Below are 21363 nucleotides of genomic sequence, written 5' to 3'. Positions count from 1 at the left end.
ATTATTTCATACTGGTGTTTTCTCTGTGTAGTTCACACCCTCTCTTTTTGTGATCTTTTCTGTCGTGCAGCTTTTAAGTTTAGCAGAAATGTCTCAAATGCCCACCCACTGCGAGGAGAAAAAGCCTCCCGCGGAGTTAATCCGAGGGTGCATGGGTACTTTGGAGGACAGAGGGAGTTTATTTCTTGAAAATTAAAATGAAATTGATGTTCTGAGAAGCGGTGTAGGTTCTGAACCTGGCATACAGTGTAGGATTCTGTGTGTGTCAGTCTACAGCTACATTGTCTGCTGGGTTTCAGGCCTTTACTCAAGATACACCTACTGTTTTTTTTTTTTTTTAATTTTTTTAAAAAAAGAAAATATGACTGCGTATTGTAAGTTCAAGCAAGCAGACAGCATGGATAATTTGACAACTTTGTGTTTATTGACTCATCATAAAACATTCTTCAAACAATAAAACAATTTTAAATGTCCGTTTCTGTACAATGCTTGCTAAGCAATTTTATTTATATATAGAAAATGTAAGAGGAGTTGTGTTAAAATGACAAAACTCCTTCAAATTTAATGGCAGGTACTCTGGAAAAAATAACAGCATTCCATCAACAAATATTTTCAAGCAATAAATATGTATTTATAAATAGTGTAAATTTACATCAAGATTAGAAACATAACGAAACAAAAAAATCACAAATTAAACTTAATTCCATAAGTCTATGTGCAACCCATTTTCTTTGTGACTTGGCTAGTATGTTTTTTTTTTTCCAATTTTTAATATAGATTTTTTTTTTTTTTACCTAAGAAACAAAAACAGTTTTGAAAAGAACAAGACGAAGATAAAACATAAGAGCTGTAAAAAAAAAAAAAAAAAAAAAAAGGAAAGAAAGAAAAAAAAGGAGGAAAGAAAAATCATCTAAATTCTTCACATTACAAATTTTTTTGGAGATTTTGCTGTCCAAAGAGTCTTAAAATTACTATCTACCATAGAAAAAGACCAGTTAGGCTAGTGCTCCTTAGAAGGAAAAAAAAAAAAAAAACAAAGAAAATTTGGGGGAAGTTCTAGAAATCAAAGTCAACATTTCATCCTGTTACCAGAATAGAAAACGAGAAAAAAGGGACAGAGAGGGAGAAGGGTAGTCAAGTCAGTAGTCTTTTACGGGTGGTGTTGCCAGTTGTGACAGTTAACAAGTATCTACAAAACATTTTTTTTAATCACGCATTAAGAATCCCGCTCCTCCCCCTCGTCCCCCCTGTTCCCAACCGTATTTGATTGAGTCCTCCATTAAAACAGGGCTGAACCATTGTCTCTAGAGGGGGCTGGGAGGGGGAGAAGGGAAAAGAGAGAAACGAGTCCTGTTATCGAGCTAGGTTGGCGCCCCCTTCTGGAAGGCCCGGGCCCCAGCGCTTCAAACAGGTTGCATAGACAGACACACTCGGCCGCCTCAGCCTCCAGCCGTCGCTATGGAGACCAGCCATATGGGAGGGGGCGGTGGTGAGAGTTGAGGGGGGGAGAGAGAGAGAGAGAGAGAGAGAGAGAGAGAGAGAGGGAGGGGGGGGGGGACGGCCTTGGCTTTCCTGAATATCAGAAATGGTCCGTGTATGTAGATGTTTGTACTTTTTTTCTTTTTAAAATCTTAATACAAGTTCCTGTAAATGGGCGTCATGGCTCCACAGCAGAAGAAGATAAGAGGAGTCACCTAATGTCAAGATGAAGATGAATGAAGAGGAGGGGCCTGAGGAGGAAGATGATACGAGAGAGTCAGCAAGGCCATTCAGTTCATCAATGTGAGGCCTCTGCAGTAATCTGGAGTATTTTCCCTCATCGTTAATACACACAGAAGTATACAACAGCTGTACTGTGGGTGTGTCTAACATCCTAAATATTTCTGTTGGCATTATAGGAAATAACAACAACTCTCACAAGTGTTTAATATAAATCTCTAGCTTTCGTCTAATTTGTCAAAATGTCTGTGCTGACGTATTTTCATCAGACACACTTTTGATGTGCAGTTATAAACGGGAAGGTCGGCTAAAAGCAGCGGTAGAAAACCTGCTGTTATTAAGTGCAAGCATAGAAAAAAAAAAATCACTTGATCACTGGGTTTTATTTGGTTGCTAGTTATCAGCACGAGTAGTACATGATTAATTGTGTAAAATTAATTCCACAATTTATGTGAAAAAAAAAAAAAAATCAAGTGTTCATTTCTTCAGTTCACACAAGAAACGAGTGCTTTAGGTCCATCCCCTCCCTCGCGCCGATGACTTACTAATGTGAACTGGTCGTAGACCTGCATCAGGTCCTCCATCCTGTGCTGCTCCAGCACCACGAAGTCGTCCAGCGTGGCGCTGCCTTTCCGGGCGCAGTCCTGGCAGTGGACCACATACTGCTTCTTGGACAGCAGCTCCCGGCGCACGAAGAGCAGGTTGAACACCTCCACCTGCAGAGGGCACATCCGCAAACACACACGCACGTATAAATAAAAGGGAACCGTGCAGATGCAGAATTTCCCTGTCATTTCCGTGGGCAGATTGCATAAAGGCGTCATACAGAGGCTGGAGCTGCTCCACGGGCAAAAACAATTGACAGCAGAGGTTTAATGGGATATGGGCGCCTTTCTACTCACAGCTGAAAACCCTGTATTCAAATAAACCCATTAGCATACCCCTTAATTAACTCAAACAAAAACCGAGTCGGCCTTCAATTCAAGTGGCGCGCTGTTGTCCAAAATCAACAGAATACATGGAGAGAGCAAAATTGCGCGATGAATTACTCTCATGCGCTGATTCTCCTATACGGTTTCCATTCTCAAATGCTAGATTAATATGTCAAAGCTCTCAGCTGTGGAGCCAAACAGCCTGAATGTCTCACCATCGACATTTACCTCACGCTATAGACACACACAAGTACTGAACTGCAGCATGAATTTGATGTTTTTGTGAATCCTGAGTTGTCAATTACTGGATTCAGATCAGCAGAAACACAATCAGGGGACAAACACATTTGGTTCTAATCCAACATGCAGGGCGTAGAGTAATATTCGGGATGTGAGCAGGAACACGCACACGAGCCAAGACAATTATTTTCCACTTGAAAATAAGTGTGAGCTGCAAAGCTAGAAATGTGAAATCCTGTTAAAATTCACACCCCTGATGCTGAAATGTTCCCGGTGTGCTCACTGACCTCGCAGATGGTGCAGTAGTGGGCCGGCTCGTCCCTGGTCCGCGGCCTCAGCACCGTTTCCTTGCCGGCTGTCGCCAAGGCTTCCTTCACCCACTGGCACTGCTTCAACGTCCGCAGCAAGCAGTACCTGCGACAAGAATACGCCCGTCAGTGCCAGATTGAGAAGGAGAAAAAAAAAATCCAGCTTATGCAAGAAGGTTGCAGAGCCAAACATATAATACAAACAATCTGCTCAGAGCTTAAAGTGAAGGATCCTGTGACTCACTTGATCATCTCGAACAGCTTGTGGTCGGACACTTTGATGTTGCGTGCCATGTTCCAGGAGAGGTGCACCATGGGAACCATAGACTTGACACTCTGGAGCTTGTTCCACTCGTAACGCTCCACAGCCAGCTTGTACTGGTGGGCTGGAGGGAAAAAAAAAAAAAAAAGCAGTTAAAGGTTTAATCTGCAGTGTCAAAACGTTTTGTGCAAAATGTATATGCGCATAAAGAACCAGGTGAAGGTTAAACTGTAGCCCAACAGCTGCGAGTCCTTTGACAGTATTAAAAAAAGATGCAAGCCATCATGTAGATTGCCTAAACAGGTGCACTTATTAATATGGAAGCGTATTCAGGCATACAGACGACTGAAGAATGTGTCTGAAACGCATCTGGGGAGAAAATTCAGCTGTAATCAGTTAAAAAGGGCAATGATCAGCTGGAAAAGCATTTCAAACATCACGATAAAGGTCAGGTGCACATCAGACATAATTCCTATCCTACACGGTTGTCAAATTTGCGTCCAATTTGGCGGATAAACATATTTCCCAGTAGTGCATGTATGGGAAAAAAGAAAAGGAAAAAAGAAATGTAGGAGGAAAAATAAAACTAAACAAAAAGAGAAAAAACTGATTGTGTCTCTTATCCTATAACCCCAGACGTACCGGTGAGAGGTCCTACGTTCCAGGCGATGTTGTTGCACCAGCCAATAGCCTGCACCCAGTGGACGGTGCCCGTGTTGAGCCACACCAAGTCGCCCGGACGCTGGATGAACCGATAGACGGGCACGTCGGCCTCGTACAGGTCCTCCAGGTTGGGCCACCACGAGCCCATCAGGAAGTTGATGTTGTTCCTGAAAGTTAGGAAGGGAAAGAGTTGAGATGTAAAGGCAGTAAGAGGGTGAAGGAATCATTTGTGCAGGTTCATTTCAGTCCATCGTACTTTTCACAGAAGTTGCTCATCACTCCCCAGTAGGGCTCTGGTACTGCAAACCATTCACAGTCTCCTGGTCCAATGTTGATGTTGACGGCACAGAAGTTGTTGTGTTCCTGGTGACCTGGAGCGACAAAAAAAACCTTCACTGCACAATTCCACACACCAACACAGACACACTACTGACAGTGCAGTAATTATACTGTTTCGAAAGTGATGCTGATTGCCCCGACCTGGTATCCTGCTCCCAGGCACCTTCATGTACAGCTGGACTGTGTTCATTCCCAGGATGGTGTGACCCACGTGGCTCAGCAGGTTGCCGGCCGACACGACTCGAGCGAAGGCCGGGAGTTTGCTGAGCTCCTGGAGTTGCTGTTTCCACCTGGTGGAGAGCGTTGTGAGAGACGAGTGGGCATGATGAGATTGCAGGTTTTAAAATGAAATGTGTCACGCATTTAAAAAAAAAAGAAAAAAAAAAAAAGGTGTCAGCTTCGAGATGCGGCAGATGGTGAGATGAAATCTATACTCACTTTCTTTCGTCGGACACGTCGATGTTGGTTCCAAACTTTATGTGTTTCAAGGGCCCTCTTCTTTTGCGTGCAGCACTTAAGATGAAAAATGTACAATTAGTCACATACAGAATGATTAAGAAAAACAAAATAAATCAAAAATCAAAATACTACATATAAAGAACTCCGTTGTGTACCTCTCTGCCGACGCTGGCTCTGTGTCCGAGGGCTCCTTTAGTGCCTTCTTTTCATTCTCCTCCTGAAAACCAACCATGCAACACATTAAACCCTCAGTATATCACTGCTGAATCTTCTCCTGCATCCTTACACACTCTTAAATCTCTGAAGTGATTCAGAACTATAAATTCTGCATCAGTTTTGTTCCAGAGCTCTAAAAACTCACCCGCAGCGATTCCTGGAAAGAAGCAGCCTGATACTGGGCATATTTGGCGATGGTCGTGTGGGCGCGAGCGCTTTCGCAGCGCCACATTTTCTTGGTACCCGCCGGGTCCCAGTTCTCGTCAGCGGGCTGCGAGAGCTGAGTCCAGACCTCCACCAGGTGCTCCGGGTTGGCTTCTACCAATGTCTTTGTGGAGAACAGACCCAGATCTAAAAGAGAAACAAGAGAACAGAGAGGGAAACGATTCAAACGCTGATATCACTGTGATTCACACAGGGAAGAAAATTGCATGTATTTAATTAAAGCATTTACCCAGTTTGAGAGCTCCAGCCAGGCCTCGGATGACTGTGACGGGGTTGGAGGGGTTTGTGCAGAATTGGTGCAGTGGAGGGAAGAAAGCGTCCCTCTTGTTCTCCAGCTGCTCCGAAGGCAAGAAACAGGAAGTTGAAGGACACGGCGCGAAACTGTACCTACACTTTTTATAGGTTTAGCGACTCAATCGGCTTTCTTTCCTGCGGTTGTACTCACGTAGATGCTGGGCGTGGGAGGGTTGAGCTTGTCTTTGGGCAGGGCTGGCGAGGGTGGAGGGGGCAGCCGCGGCGGGGGGCACTTATCGAGGAGGATGCTGCTGTTGGAAAGACCGTTCTTCCCCAGGTTTCTGCACGTACGTGACGCAGGGAGTGTTGTTAATCAAAGCAGCCATGACGAGGAAATAAATTAAAGCAAGCAAGACTTTTGAGGAGAAGTGGTGGGAATCACACCGCAGCTGACAGAGATGGCAGCAAACTTGTCATACGTACTATTATCTACGCTACATCACAATATATGTGTATTTGAAGACAAAAAATAACCCTTAAAAGGCAGAAAGCAGGAATTGTGTATTCATTTACCGCACAATGTGTATTATCAATAACACTGTGTCAGTTCAATTAATTGCTCTCTGATTACCCCGTCGGTTTCTTCTTCTTCTTCACCGCAGTTTACTTAACTTCCATTCACCTATTGATAAGCACCACCACAAGCAGTCATCAAGCAGTGACTCTGCTAAGTGCCTGCATGTTTTATTAAAAACATCAATATCTAGTTTATCGATAACATATCACAAGAACAGTTGAAGCAACATAGTTCGACACCTACACAGGAGTATCAAATGCACTGTAATAAATTTGTGGGGTACGATGCCACATTTCCCCCCAAACAAAAGCAAAATAGGAAGAACTCACTTCTGTTTCTAGTGAATAATCTGCGATGACTGATATCTGCATGGCAACAAGGCTGCCCAGTAGCCTTCGGTGTTGTTGACAGTTACATAATTATTAGCCTCTGGTTCTGTAGTTACGCTGCAATTCCACTGGGAGGAGACATGTTCAAAACAAACCGCACACTTCAACCGACGCTGCTTCTCGCGTTTGCACAAGCAGTAAATATAATACAGCGCTTAACTCTGCTGTCACTTTGGAGAACAGTCGTGCAACATTTTCAAGCCGTTGTACTCCTGAAGCAGCCGTCCATTTCTGCTCATCAAGCTCACGTTCCATTAACACTGTTTAACAAGTCCTGGCCAGAATCAACTCAGCTGAGACTTTAAGCCCTGCTTAAGTGTTTGGAAAGTGGAGAATTTTACACACGCCAAAATTTCGGTGCATGGCTTATGAACTTTGTGACCTGACTGTGTGTGATTGTGCTTTTGTCAACACACCAATCTGCTTGCCAAGACAATCATTCCTGCCAAGAGGAATTAAACAGGGCCAGCAGGTTCCCGCCTGAGTGCATCTGCAGGACTCCAAGACGTGAATGAAAAACAACGAGGCATTCTAGTCTCACCTGCAGGCCTTCAGCACGTCTGTGGAGCTGGGGTAGATGGATATTGAAGACGACGACGACGAAGACGAGGATCCGTGTCCGTGTGGAGGCGTAGCTTTGAGACTGGTGACGGTGGGTGGCTCAGCCTTCAGTGGGCTTTGAGAGTCCTCAGAGATACCTCCTTTGCCGTTACCGTTAACAGCGGGTGCAGCAGACGATGATGATGTGGTGGTGGTGGTGGTGACGGTGGTGGAGGGGGTGGTTGTAGGGGGACTGTGAGCGCCTGTTTGGGTGTGTTCTGACGATTTGGGTGACGGTGTGGCGGTGGACATGGCAGAGATGGGCGAGGAGGCAGCCGAGCTGCCCTGTGCGTGGGGGGTGGAGGGCAGGACGGCGGGGTGAATGTTGTTGATTTTCTTGTGGGACTCGGGCGTGGCGGATGCTGTGGATGCAGTCCCTTCTGACGGCCCCTCGCTCTCCTCAGGGCCCTTCCCCCCCGCCAGCAGGGCAGATAGCCTAGGATTGTCTGCGCTAAGGCTCGGCTTCTCGCCACTTTCTGCCACCTTGCCGCCTTCCCCCGAGTGGACGTGATTGGCTAGGCCATCTGCCTGCGCCGCTTTGCCATCAGCTGACGGCAGCGGCGATGGTGTTTTAACCTCGGAGCCCCCGTTGCCGAGGGAAGCGGCTGTGGTGTTGCCATCTTTGGTAGCGGACGCACCAGGTCCTGCTCCACCTGAGGTAGAGGAGTGGGGGAGGGAAGGAGGGGATGGGAGGTGGTTATGAGGCTGCTGCCGTGGCGATGGGGCATTAGTGGAATGTCCAACCTGATTGTTGGGGTGCACAGGGGTGGTGGAGTTGGGGGTCTGGGGGTGAGAGAGGGTCCCCTCACTGCTGGAGCCTGTCGCATTTGGAACAGACCCCTTCTGAAGCCCCTGAAGAAGAAACAAAGACAGAACTGTTACACACTAGAAACAGAAAGTGCAGATGGAGTCTAGCGCTCATTAAGTCTCTTGAAAAATCACTCTTTCTGGTGAGGTGACAACAAGGCCTCGCGGACACGTAGCTACACCGGTGGGTCCATTTGTAGATGTGACTTTTATACATGCTTGGGCTCAGCACCAGAGATAAGGGATGCGTGGAAGAATTCATGCATACTTTAATTTAAAGGAGTCCCATGGGAGGGATTTCACAGCTTGTTTCATAAAATCACTTGAATTTACTCAATGGTTTCTGACAGTTTTTACAACAGAGCCAAGTAGGTCAGTAGGATAAAACAGATTTATATCCATTACTTAACCGAGCAACAGCGAACTTGCCAGAGGGAGTTTTAATTTTGCATGTTCTGTCACAGGCACCGAACAAAGACGAGCAGCGAGTGACGAAGCGTCTAACCTGAGAGGAGTTTAGGTGCAGGGCCTGGCGCGGCATGGCGTCCTGTGTTTGCGTGCTTGTGCAGGTGTGAGGTAGCAGTGCTGCGTCGCCGCTGCCGGCAGGTTGCAGGTAAGGCACGTCTCCGTTGGGTCCTGTGGCCGTGGGCCCTGGCTTATTATTACTACTACTGTTACTACTACTGTTACTACTGTCACCCACAGGGAGAGAGTCCGAGTGTCCGTGTGCCCCGGAGCCCACGGGCCCGTTGGCCAGCGGCTGGGGCGGGCACAGGGGCCGGTGGGGTCCGAGGTGGGGCCGCGTGGGGTGGAGGCTGGGGTTGGGGGAGGGGAGGGAGTTGGCGGTGGGGCCGTTGGGAAGCGAGGGGCGCACCTGACCTCCTGAGGCGTTCTGTCTCATCTGCGGCAGAGAAAAAAAACAACAACCATAAAACAGTTTGAAACGTAATTACAGCTTATCGGTGTGTTATTTATTATGTTTATTCGAATCCGGTCTTAGAACCAGATGGGCGAGCTGAACCGCTGAAAGACGACTCTGAGTCAGTCAGAAAAAAAAAAACACATGTTGACATCCACATTCTTACCTGCACTCGCTTGTGGTTTGGCACGTAATATTATACAACGCCTACGCCACACCACACACGGTGAAAGGGATTTGAGTAGCCTAAATCAGGTCTCAATAATACCATAGGATCATAAATCACACAGTGTTTACTCACTCTGGATTAGAGAGTTTATTTACTTTAAGATTACGGTTTAAGCCTTCAACTACTCTGTACACATGTTCATACAATCTCCATAGTCTGTTATTAAAGGACTGAAGAGCGGATCTTCATGCGTACATGTGGAAACGTGTATCTGCATGCAAAGCGTGGACAGATCTATTCAAACTGATGTTTCGTGCAAGCATCCGTGACTATATATTATATATGCAAAATGTATTTTCTGTTTTGTGTGTGAATAAAACACCTTGGTGACATACTATAAAAACCTTTTTCTGGGAACAGTAGTGATGCAGCTAAGATGAATCCTAAAAAAAGTTTATTTTCTTGTGTTGTGCTGCTGATTCTTTGCATAAAATATGGCCTATCTGCTGATGTATTTATACCTGGTGCTGGTGCTGCTGCATTATGGCGAGCTGAGCCTCCAGCTGCTCCAACATCTGAAGCTGCGGGGGCTTCAGGTTGGCCCGGTTACTCCGCAACTGCTCCAGCGCCTGCGAGACAAATGGCAAGACCTGATGTGACCTCTGTTGAGATGCTACACAACACAGGATAAAAGATAGAAGAGATAAGAAATATGACCGACCTGTAATTTCTGTGGGGGTAGGTACCAGTTGGGGACTGGCTGCTGTGCTGGATTACTGGCCCATGAATCACTCTGAGGGGAAACGCACATGACGATAAGGTGGAAGGGTCTCATAAAGAACGCATTGAAATGCTAAAGCTGTAAGTTAAATACTGTCACTGTCGTGTTTACCTTGGCAGGACTGGAGGCTCTCCTCCTCTTGGCTGGGCAGGACTGGTCCTCCGTTTGGCCCAGCGAGCCCACGTGAGGGGGCAGAGACTGACCCGAGCCCCCGCCCTCTGCACTGTGATTGGGCTTGCAAGCCTGGAGGGGAAGGGGATGGAGGGAGCGCAGGCAAAAGGAAGCAAAACAAATGTAAAGAGGAAAAGCGGAGAGACGCAAATGGACGGACACACAAGTAAAAAAAAAAAAAAATTACGGAAGGCAAAAGCAGTGAAAAATGAAATATAGCATAAAGGGGAAAGGAAGTAATGAAGCAGGAGGGAAAGCAGCAAAGGGAGAAAGCAAAGTGGAGGTTATGGAGATGGGAAAGAGAGAGAGAGAGAGAGAAAAAAAAGGAGAGCAACACTGTGATTCTGTGTTGGGAGCTTTAAAATCATGTAGAGCAAAAACATTCCTGTGTATCTAAAGGTGTTGCATCATAGGGCAACAGCAGCCCCCGGGGCATTCCTCCTTATGTGGAGGAACGCTGGTGGAAATTCACCACCGCTGCGTCTCGGCAACATAATGCTGTCAGCGTGGCCAAATTCACTGTAATTTTAGCCGTTTAAAGGCGCAAATGCATAACTTAACCTTTGAAGCGAAAGGTTGCGACGCATCCCACGCGCTATCAAGCCTTACTATTACCTCTGAGGAAGCCTGTGAGGCGGATTCGACCGCTTAGAAAATTTGCCGTGTTTTTTGTTGTAGCTGCTTTAAAAATCAATACGAGGCTTGAATAATCAGCTGCTGCGCTTTTCCTGTTCGAGCATTCACAACATAGTAGAAAATAAACACTATTTGTATATGTTGCATGAAAAAAAAAAAGCTGTATGTGTATTTTTGTTTGAGTTAAAGTCACATCTGACCAATTGAAATCTATTCATCCACACATATTTCACCCGCCAAATCAACATGTTCCAGTTCAATAACACAACAATGATCACACACAAACAAGGACACAGCAGAACTACTGGCATCTACTGTACGATGGGCTGAATGAAAGTGGTGATGGAACACTAGGGGGCATTGCTGGGGCTTTGTGAGCGGCTGCAGGACATCTAAGGTCAGCCACCGAAGGGGGGAGGACGACGGACGGAGCCAATGGGAAGCCTGGGTGTACTCTACGACAGCACGACCTCACCGATCACACTTTTTTTTGGAGGGGAAGGGGGGTGGAGGGTCAAAAGCCAAAAAGGCCAAAACGTGTGTGTGTGTGAGAATTACAAACACAGCCACTTGACATCGAATTAAGAGCGCTTTTAATCGCTTCAGAAAAGACGACCTCTGCCAAAATCGAAACAAAAGCAGATTGAGAGCAAACGGCGGCGTGGTGCAGGTTCAACAAGTTTGCCACCTTAAACTGGATTTGTTAATGAACTGTAGGAGAGGTAGTGGTGGTGTTGGGAGAGGGAGGTAGTAATCCTGAATACCGCATTAGATTAAAAGCAGGATTAAAAGAAGGAGAAATTGAACAGGAAAGAATGAACAAAAAGCCTTTTTGCTGGTTTTACTTGAATTGAGCGTGATGGGTGAAGCCGAGTGACTACTGCGGAAAAGAGAAGGGAGTGCAGGACTGGGTAACGCTTGGCTGGATCTCTCCTCATTTCAAACGGATGCCATAAAGCAGCCACGACCTGAGTGAATTACAGTAGCCAATTGAAATAAACAAAGCACGATAAGTGGCTTGTTTTTCGCCCAGAAATTGCAGTGACAATAAAGTCAAGATCTCCAATTAGAGTTTAGCAGATTTCATGCAAAGAAGTGTATTTTTTTGTTGGCTTCTTTAGACATCTGTGTTCACACACACGCACACAGACAAGGTGGAGTGAAGCTCAAGCGTTACCCATCAGTGCGTACAACAGTGCATGCGCATGTGTTGACCTGCAGGTGTGTACATTGTGTGTTTGAGTGCCTATGTGTGTCTAAGTCAGAGGAAAAAGGGAGGAAGGAAGGGGGGAGGGAGGGAAGGAGGGGAGGAGGGGGGGGGGAGGGAGGGGAGGTGTAAGTTGCTCTATCTGGTCTCTCACCTGCTGTGGTGCACTGCTCAGGCCTCCCTGCCTGGAGGTTAGCTCAGCTGGGATTGGTAGACTCCATGCCTCCTCAATAAGAGGGAGCATTTTACTTTTACCCTGTAGGCTACTGAGCTGGGGGTTATTCAACTGAGCCTAGGGGAATGGAAAACGACGTGAAAAAACAAAAAAAATAAAATAAAACACAAGCCTTTTTTTTTTTTTTTTTTTTTTTTTTTTTTTTTTAAAAAAAAATAAAATAAAGAAAAACGATGACCTCAAAACAAGGAAATGATCAGCAATGGTAAATAGGTAGAGGTTATAAAACAAGTGAAGCTAAGTTGGACAGTGATATGCAAACTTGTGTCTTTAAATTACTTTGGCTGCATGGTCTGAGTAATAAACCTACAATTATGTATCAACCACACAAGGAGGTACTTTGAATGACATTCAGCAACAGTAACACAGTCACAATTCCATTAAAACAAGCCACTGAGCTTGTCTTAATGCCATGAAATTATGCTAACATAACTGGTGGAAATGTAACATTCCTTCATGCATATGCAAAGGAAAATGACACCGCTTGGACAAAAATATAGATGAATAAATTAATGAGGTATGGGGGTTGTTCGGACCCCGTTTGGTCAATCTGTGGGAGGCTAAGGGCAAATCCGCTCAGCTATCATTTGCTTTCAACATAAGCTCTGTCACGAGGAAAAATAATACTGAATTAATTATTTCTCAAGGGTGCTACCATGTTGATTCTTCCTCTTCCCCTCTTATTATACTGTACAGAAAGGGACTGGGGTCACTGCTAAAAAAAAAAGAGCTCTGACTGTTTCATAAGTTAAAAGAAGTTTTAAAAAGTCAGTTCTGACTTTGAACTCATAATCCTGACTTTTAAAGCATTTTCCTGACTCATAATCCACTCCTTGAACTCATAATTCTGCCTTTATTTTCATCATTGTGATGTTAAACTCATAAGTCCGACTGTATTCTTAAAATTGTTTACCTCATAATGAAACCTACATAATTCTGATTTAAGCCTCATACGCGTGACATTAAACTCAACTACTAAAGTCTGACTTTGTCATAATTTTGACTTTCAATACATTATCCTGACTTGAAATGAATATTTGTCTTTAAAATTCTTCTAATAATTCCCTCTTTAATACATAAATATGCCTATATTCTCATAATTCTGACTTTCACCTCATTCGTCTGACCGTAAACCTAATAATTTTGACTTCTGCCTTTAAACTCATTATCCTGACTAGACACTAGTAATTCTCACTTTAAACTCAGACATTAAACACATGTCTGACTTTCTGCTCATAATTCTGACTTTAACCTCACATGACCTCCTTTTCGTAGGTCTGCCTTTGTTCTCATAATTCCAACAGTTTTCCTCCAATTTCTCATAATTCAGACTTTAAACCTATAATCCTGAATTATGTCTATAAATTCTGAATTGTGAGGGGAAAAAAGTTTTTATAGTGGCCCTAATCCTGCGAGCCTATCATTTAGGCATGAGGTAAGATCTTAAAAGAATGGGAGGAGTAAAAGTTATCAGAATTAAAACACCACCAGATTACATTTTGAACTCCTTTTCTGTAGGATTTCAGGCCCTCTGAAGTCTCCTTTGTGTCTAACAGACTCGTCCAATTACATCCCCGAGGAATAGCCAATTTATCACAGCCTCACAGGGATGTTAAAGAGCAGCAAAAAAAAAGGCAGAAGAGCACAATGATGGTAGTACAGAAGAAACCTTGAGAAACCCCATGCTTTCTTTTTCTATGCAGGTGGAAGGGAGATTTAGGTTTAGGAAGGTTCAGAAAAAAGGGAGAGGCTGCTCATGCTGAAGGAGCCGACTGTCAGCCTGCACTGGTCAAACTCTGTTGCATCATTACGCTGCATCAAGGCAATTCAGTGATTGGTCAGTGGCAGAGTTCTGTTCATGTTTTTTTATTCTTTGCCTGCATTCTGTGGCGCTCACTGCATTGTTCTCTGCCCACAATCCACACACCAAACAGCTTTTGGGGGGAGACTGTTTGAAGTCAGAGCAAATAAACGGCCAGCCAGCAGTTTCTATCAGGGATGTCCCCAACTAATACAAGTGATGTTGATGGATCTGTGTTTGCTATGTACGGAAATGTTGTGCGGGTATGCCAGCTGTCAAATAAGCCCAGTCGAGCAAAAACCACAGAGCACATAATGAAAAAACGGCAGGCTGCGTTTTCAATAAATGAGATGACAGTGTGCATCAGAAAGTGTTTGGAGTGGAGCAGCATTGAGATTCACAGATGTTCTCCTCTCCCGCACTTGTAAACAAAATAAGACGGGACACTATAAAAATTTAAGAAGGCCTGTAGCGAAGTCAAACATGTAAACTGCCTAACTGGGGAAAAAATAACCATCATGGGGACATCCCTACTACCGTGGCTGGAAGACACTGAATCTGAACTTCCGTATGTTGCTACGTTTTGCTTTTTTTCCAATCCAACTCAAGCCATCCAAACAGCCACAGTACGGGCGCCTCCCGCCCCTCTCCACCCACCTGCAGGCATTTGATGCGGTGGGTTAGCGCGGTGGTGTTGGTGCAGCCCTTGCTGCGTGTGGCGTTGATGTAGCACTTGATGGCATCGTGCGGCTGGTTGCACGACTCGTACAGCGTGCCCAGATCCATCCAGGCGGCGGCGTGGCTGTGGTCCAGCTGCACGGCGCAGATGTAGGCCTGCAGAGCGTCCATGGGCTGGTTCTGCTGCTGGTACAACACCCTGACGATGGGAAGGGATGCATGAGAGAAAGGCAGGGTAGCAGACAAAACAAATGAATAGAGTGAGAAGAAAGGATGCAACAAAAAAAAGGAACTTTCATTGATGACACACTCGATGAACTCTTACCCTATAGAGCACCAGGTATCCGCACTGGCCTCTGATTTGTCTATGGATTGCCGATAGGAGATGAACGCGTCCTGGACCTTCCCAATACTTGAGTAGCACCTGGAGGAGAAACAAGCTGGTCAGGTTTGTGCAACAGATATGGAAAACAAACAAAATACTGCATTTATGGATGCATGGATTCATTATTCATTCTAAAAATACATCCCTCTTTACTTGACCAAAACATTCAAGGCTATATATCTGATTATTTCCTTAAGTGCTACAACTGAGCCAGAGAGGACTTTTTATGATATTGACTAAATCAGCATCCGATTGTGCGCCTATGTGAGCAACATACCTGCCAAGGAAGTACCAGGACTGTCCAGAGTTGGGGTCAGCCTCCAGAGACTTCTGCAGACACTGGATGGCATAGCTGTCCCTGCTGGCTCTGTCCCCGAGCTGTTCCACTGTGTGATGCATCCAGCCTGCAAATAAAGTTCAGCTCATCAGTGGCTGTTTTGCATTTAAAACTTTCATCTCTCATAAGGATGCAGCTCCAACACTTTCTCTGAGACAGGAGAGAAACCGAGTTGAGATTTCTCAGTTTCACAGAAAAAGAAAGTTTCCCCAGAATATCAATTTTGTATGGCTGTTCACTGCCTACGCAAAATTCTTGTGTTTGTTCTTGGCAAGTCTTACCTAGCTGCTGCAGGGTAGTGGCCTTCACCTGTGCAGGAAGATCCTCCGTCTGCAGAAGGCTCTCATAAGCCTCCTTGGAAGCCCGGTATCTCTTCTGTTTATGGGAAGAGGGAGGGAGGCAAAAGAAAGTAATGGGAGAGGACAAAGAAGTGAACAGAGGTGGGCAGGGAGAGTGATGAAGAGACAGAGGAGAGGTTACATTTAATTCAAATTCAAACCGTGACTTTAGCTAGATCATCTCCTGTCATTCCACTGTGCTGCAAGATGGGAATGCCCAAGCAATCATATTGATGGCCCTCCCCGCTCGTCTAAATTTAGTCACAGTTTTGCATCTCGGCAAACATTATAAGGCTGAGACTTCCACTGCAGCGTTGTGTTCTGACACAGCACAAAAAAAATTAGTCGTGAAGCGCCGCTGCTCCCCGAGCTGGTGAGAGCTACTGTACCTCTTCACTGAAACCCACATAAAGACAGAGAGAGAGAGAGAGAGAGAGAAAGAGAGAGACCACCAGCATACAAAAGAGGGGGAGACAGACTTTCTTGTTTCCGTGGCAACCCCGTCGATCGACTGAGAGTAATCTCCTATCCCCTCCCGCACGCCACCCACTCACGCACCCTGCTCCCTCCTAAATTTGTCAGCACCTAGTTCAAAATACAAAAAAAAAAAAAGAAGAGAAAAGAAACAGGGCTATCCCCGGCATTGAGACGCCTTGTGATTTTACACTTCTAACTGGCTTACGAGCTTCTGCCTCGCTATTTCACATTCAATCAGCATGCAGCACTTATTCTCACAAAAGACAGAAGGAAAACAAATCTAGTCTTGTGCCCTTGGGAGCAAGCAGAACTGAAAGCACAGGTTATAGAGAAGGAGCGAGCACTTACCTGAATCTCATACAAATGAGCAATGTGGAACTGAACTGTGAAAGGAGAGAAGAGAAAAAAAGGTGTTAGAGGTTATTTAACATTTAAGAAAGGTTTCCCACCCCATCTCAGAGTTAGTCCTCCTCATTGTCTTTCCAAGTCTTTGGAAAGTAGTGCTGAGTTGTCAGTAAATAGGTGTCAGAAACCCAAGGTTGCCTTTCTACATTAAGAGTACCAGACCTAATAGGTAGCTGTGCTCCTGGCGGCACCTTCCTTTGTCTGGAGCGCTGCAGTGTCTGATCTAAGCTGCCTGAGTGACTCTCAGCAGATGGAGGGAGAGAGAGAGAGAGGGAGAGGGAGAGAGAGAGAGAGGAAGAGAGAGGAGGGAGAGAGAGAGAGAGAGAGAGAGAGAGACAGAGAGAGGGAAGAAAGATGGGGGCTGCCCTTGCTACGTATGTGTGTGAGTGAGAACAGGAATGAGGGGGACACAATGAGGCAAAGGCAAACAGCGAGAGGCTGGGCAAAAATGGATATTGCTGTCGCCAAGGTAACAGGTACCGGGGCGGGAGAGATGAGATGGCAGCAGCATATCAAATAATACCAGCAGTCTACCTAGACCGAGGCGAAGCAGCTGACCACAATCTAATACTCTCTACAGTAGACGGCAAACACAATAAGACGCTGCTTTTGTTCTCGTTTCTGTGCAGGCAGAGGAGATGCAGGGGATTTTTCCATTTCATGATCAAGGTGATGCGAGTGTGTAGTCTTAGAACAGCCGCCACAGTAAACAGTAAAGATGGAAACACACTATTTGACAGTAGTAGTATATAAAAAGGATAATTCAATATAGAGTATCATGTAGAATAAATAAAAAAGTGCTGCTTACTTTCAGCTTTGGACAAAGTGCAGGGATTGGAGTCAATCAAAGCCAGCTGAAAATGCTGAGAGAGAACATCAGAAATCAGTTAAAACAAACAGAACAAAACATTTTCTCATGGTTAATTGAATTTACACATTAATCTTCTCACACACACAATACAGTGCAATCACTGAATGGGCGTCCTGCTGTTTTAGTGGCTGATGGCTTAAACTGCCATCGATGATAATTCAACCCTTCCTTTGTGTGTTTCATTACCAGGTTTCAGACTGAAGGCGAGACTCTAATCCTGAAATGTGCATTAAACAGCTTCGGTTCGGACGTACCTTTAGGCTTGACTCGTAGTCTGTGTTGACCTTGAACATGAGACCCAGGCGTAGGTGGATCTCCTTGGCCCGGGAGAACCCTGGGTCAATGTACAGCACCTCCTGGAATGCTTTGATCGCCCTGTGAATGAAACATAATTATGAAAAAAAAAGGGGAGGCCGGGGGGGACAAAAAGTAGCTCTACATTCACAGACAAACTTCAGGTGTGAACACAACCCAAGCTGCAGCACATCTTGGTTGGTCAGACAGTCGCTGCTCATTCCAGTCACGCTGCGTGAGCGCTATCTTGAACTGAATACTAAAGATGTTCCTGCCACAGTGACTCAGAAAATACCCTGTTGGTTGTTTTGCTGTGTTTCCTTCACGATCAGAAGTAATGGCACAGTTAAAAGTTTACCTATGCAAGCTTTAATGATTTATAGTGGTGGCTGAAATGCTGAAGCGCTGTGCGTGCTATTGGCTGCGGCACTTATGTGAGAATTTAAACAATAATATCTGAGTGGAATGCGCCTGAAGCCACTGCTGAGAAACAACGGCTGTATTTGCTGATCTTGCATCTCGGGTCTTTTTATGCATGCAGAGGTTTAAAGCCGCCTGATTCTTATTGGTAATTCACCCAGAACTGACTCCGGTTGTGGCGTTACTATGGAAACAACATCAGACAGCTTCCCTTCAAAGGCATTTTTTTCTCCTCCCAGCTGATAATAACACGCACACATATAAACATACACAAACTACAACTGAGCCGTGCAATCCTAGTCTTGCGTTTGCAGGCTTCTCTTTGATACGCAATCTCTCGTGAATGGACCTGTCGTTCCACGGCGACAACGTGTTCAACCTGTGCACATGACAAATGGGAGTGCTTTATTGTCGCAATAAAACGCACAGGAGAGCGAGTGATTTGTTTTGCCATTTCTGAACCGTGCAAGGTATGTGTGGCATTAACAACAGGATGGTCTGAATCCAGGAGGAAATGGGATTTTGTTTTATTTTCGACCTATTTTATCTTTGCACAGCACAAACTTGTTGATGGTACGATTATTGTGCAGCTGCTTTTGCCTTTACAAGAAACAAAGCGATGCTGAAATGCCATACTGAATGATATGTAGTCAACTAAAAGAGAACGTGAGGTTATTTAGTATGTCCAAAACCATATAATAGCATGCAAAGTGCACAAACACACTTTAGCTGGCCTAAATATCCCACAATGCCATGCAGTAGTGATGCACATGGCTCAGCTTGAATGTCTTTTCCTCTTCGATCTAAATCTAAGTCTTAGATTTCGGCGTGTAATGAGTTGACAATTCTGTCTGATGTGAGGCAAGCAGATGCCGGTACAGGAACGGGGAATGAGGTTGGTGGGTTACCACGGCAACGCGCCTCCAACTGGCAGTGAGGTGTTCAGGAAATGATGTGATTACTCCCAGCAGTGTGTCTGAACAGACACCGAAGTATGTGCGGCTATAGTACAAACGTTGAATGTGTAGTGCATAGTATGGGATTTTGGACGCGGCCCATGTTTTGTTTTTTTTTTACGAGAGGTAATCTGCCAGCATAATTTGTCGCTGGTTGCCTGGCAACTGCTCGCAGCCATGAAGCAATGGTAAATAGGTTAAACAAATGAGATGTAAGGTGTTAATTAGTGAGCTTTGGAGGTCAGTTTTCTTAGATGTTGTTTTCCAGACTTTATGCTAAGCTATGCTAATGCCCTTTTTCGATACGGGTTGCGTAATATTGCTGGTTTCATTAAAGCGATGCCACTGTTATGGTAATCTTCCTCACAGTTTCATTCAGTCATACACATGTGAGTGATAGAGAGAAACACAATACGCGCACGCTGCTGGGATTACGCTGCAGCTTTTGCGGCATCACTTCCTAAACGGTCGTGCCGCCCTCTGGGTCAGTACGTTCTAATCCTGTGCGTGACGATCTGTTAAACTGGACTGCGTGTACTTCACACTTGTCCCGTGTTGAAACGCAAATGTTATAAGGTCTGCGGCTGCAACTTATACAGAAGAGTGATCAAAGCGCTCAGTCAGACGTGAAGCCGACAGATTATTGGAAAGGAGAGCAAGTCTGAGAGTAGTTTAGCGGAACATAAAGACTTGAGAATGGCTTTGATGGTCTCATCTGACTCTATTAGCTCAAATAAAATAAAGGCTGATTTGTACTAATATGGAATAAGAAACACACACAATGCATCAATAAATAACTGCCCACAATTGATTTAAACGGACTCACTCGGGCGCTCCCTTCTTATACAAATGAACATTTAGAAAGTCGGTACTCACCACTGAAAGGCATTATAGTGGAAGTAGACCATTCCGAGGCCATACAGAAAGGCAGCATTCTGGGTGGGATGGAGAAATAAACAGATTTATAAAGATCCACAATGTTCAAACACAGACAAAAAAAATAACTAAATTCTCTAAACTTCTTCAAAAAGGTAATCAAATCCCACTCAGACAGGTGTTGCTGATGTGCAGCGAAACAACTTTGTTGCTCAGTTCTGTTTCATTTAATTGAAAAGAAAATCAAAAAATTCCCAGCGGTTAACACCTAGCCTGTTGATTATGAAACCTTGCGGCTATTTGGTTCAGTTGAATAATTAGGGAAACCAATAACTCGCGTTCAGTCTGACCGCAAAGTGTCACCTCAACGCGTAACGAGCTCAGAATGACTCTGACATGAAACCTGAAACCGCATCTTACGCTGGCATCTAACCCAGCTGAGACCATACGAGCTTCCTGTGCAGGAGCACGTGTACGTGTGGGACGGGAAAGCAAGTCGATGTGTGTGCACCGGTGACACAAGGTGAGAGTATCGCTAACTGGATGACAATGTGAGCATGTTGGCATGTGTGTCTTACCTTCCAGTAGTCTGACTGTAAACTGTAGTACCTCTGGTATGCTGATAATGCTGAAATTAGAAGGTGACGCAAGCAGAGAGTTAACTCAATGAAATAAAAAGATCACGAGTAGCAAGCTGTTTGAAGTCTGCAGAAGCCACTCAATGGTATAATTAATGAAAACAAAAAGATAAGAGATTAGAGAAAGTCATTTACCAAGCATCTCTGAATAAAAAACGTGAAGACAGGTTGACTGTACGAGCCACGAGCAGGTATAGAGAATTGATGACTCACCTTTCGGATAATCCTCCAGGAGGAGGTTGAAGTGGCCTAGCTGGCAGAATAACTCAGGCTCCACTTTGCCCTCGGCCTTAAGGATGAGCGAATCGTAGCAGCGAACAGCCTGGGGAGAACACAAAAATAACAACTTAGTGTGTGTGTGTGTCACAGATGCATTTGGACACAGCACTTGAGAGAGGCTGGGGTGGGGTGGGAGGAAGAAAAAAAAAAAAAAAAAGGAGCGCAATCATCCATGTCTGTGTTCTGCAAAGAGTGAAAATCAGAGAGCAATGTCACACAGAACTTTTCAAAGTCACAGCATGGCTGACATCAGCTCCCAAATTCTGGCCGAGCTGACTCAAATTCTTTTTCAGCAGATGAATATCGCGCCAGGAATTAGGTTTGCAGTCGATAAGGACTTTTGCTTTTATGATGTTTCAGAAAAAAAATCTATTACAGACCGTTGTGTTCTGATAAACCGTAAATACAAAAGCAGCTGATTCCTCTGAGCCGGAAGAGCTATGATGTTAGGGGGCTGTATCGGGTGTTTTCTAAAAAACACATTTTTACAAACATTCCTGGTGCATTCGTCCACATTCAC

At 45.0% G+C, this 21363-nt stretch overlaps 1 protein-coding gene across 4 annotated transcripts in view; it reads right to left on the bottom strand.

Annotated features, from left to right (window-relative positions):
• Nucleotides 1–402: 402 nt before the first annotated feature.
• The window catches only part of LOC103363664 (histone demethylase UTY-like), a 28535-nt gene continuing 7574 nt past the window's right edge, over nucleotides 403–21363 (bottom strand). Inside the window, exons 3-30 of one of the 4 annotated variants that reach the window (XM_008290509.1) lie at nucleotides 20778–20886; nucleotides 20505–20554; nucleotides 19927–19985; nucleotides 17635–17755; nucleotides 17318–17372; nucleotides 16453–16487; nucleotides 15571–15664; nucleotides 15230–15356; nucleotides 14893–14991; nucleotides 14547–14766; nucleotides 12008–12145; nucleotides 9951–10082; nucleotides 9780–9851; nucleotides 9580–9687; nucleotides 8476–8871; nucleotides 7105–8015; nucleotides 5809–5938; nucleotides 5593–5698; nucleotides 5284–5489; nucleotides 5078–5139; nucleotides 4902–4976; nucleotides 4605–4753; nucleotides 4381–4495; nucleotides 4104–4291; nucleotides 3444–3585; nucleotides 3179–3305; nucleotides 2265–2435; nucleotides 403–1730 (exon numbers count right to left, since the gene is read on the bottom strand). In XM_008290509.1, the coding sequence (XP_008288731.1) occupies nucleotides 1701–1730; nucleotides 2265–2435; nucleotides 3179–3305; nucleotides 3444–3585; nucleotides 4104–4291; nucleotides 4381–4495; nucleotides 4605–4753; nucleotides 4902–4976; nucleotides 5078–5139; nucleotides 5284–5489; nucleotides 5593–5698; nucleotides 5809–5938; nucleotides 7105–8015; nucleotides 8476–8871; nucleotides 9580–9687; nucleotides 9780–9851; nucleotides 9951–10082; nucleotides 12008–12145; nucleotides 14547–14766; nucleotides 14893–14991; nucleotides 15230–15356; nucleotides 15571–15664; nucleotides 16453–16487; nucleotides 17318–17372; nucleotides 17635–17755; nucleotides 19927–19985; nucleotides 20505–20554; nucleotides 20778–20886 (4227 nt within the window). In that variant the 3' untranslated portion in view covers nucleotides 403–1700. The other 3 variants (XM_008290512.1, XM_008290508.1, XM_008290510.1) reach the window with 3 other exon arrangements.

This window comes from Stegastes partitus, unplaced genomic scaffold, assembly GCF_000690725.1.
Source record: "Stegastes partitus isolate 25-593 unplaced genomic scaffold, Stegastes_partitus-1.0.2 Scaffold679, whole genome shotgun sequence".
NCBI classification, from domain to species: domain Eukaryota; kingdom Metazoa; phylum Chordata; class Actinopteri; family Pomacentridae; genus Stegastes; species Stegastes partitus.
Note: the sequence above shows the minus strand (reverse complement) of the source record. Positions and strands in the feature narration are given on the sequence as shown.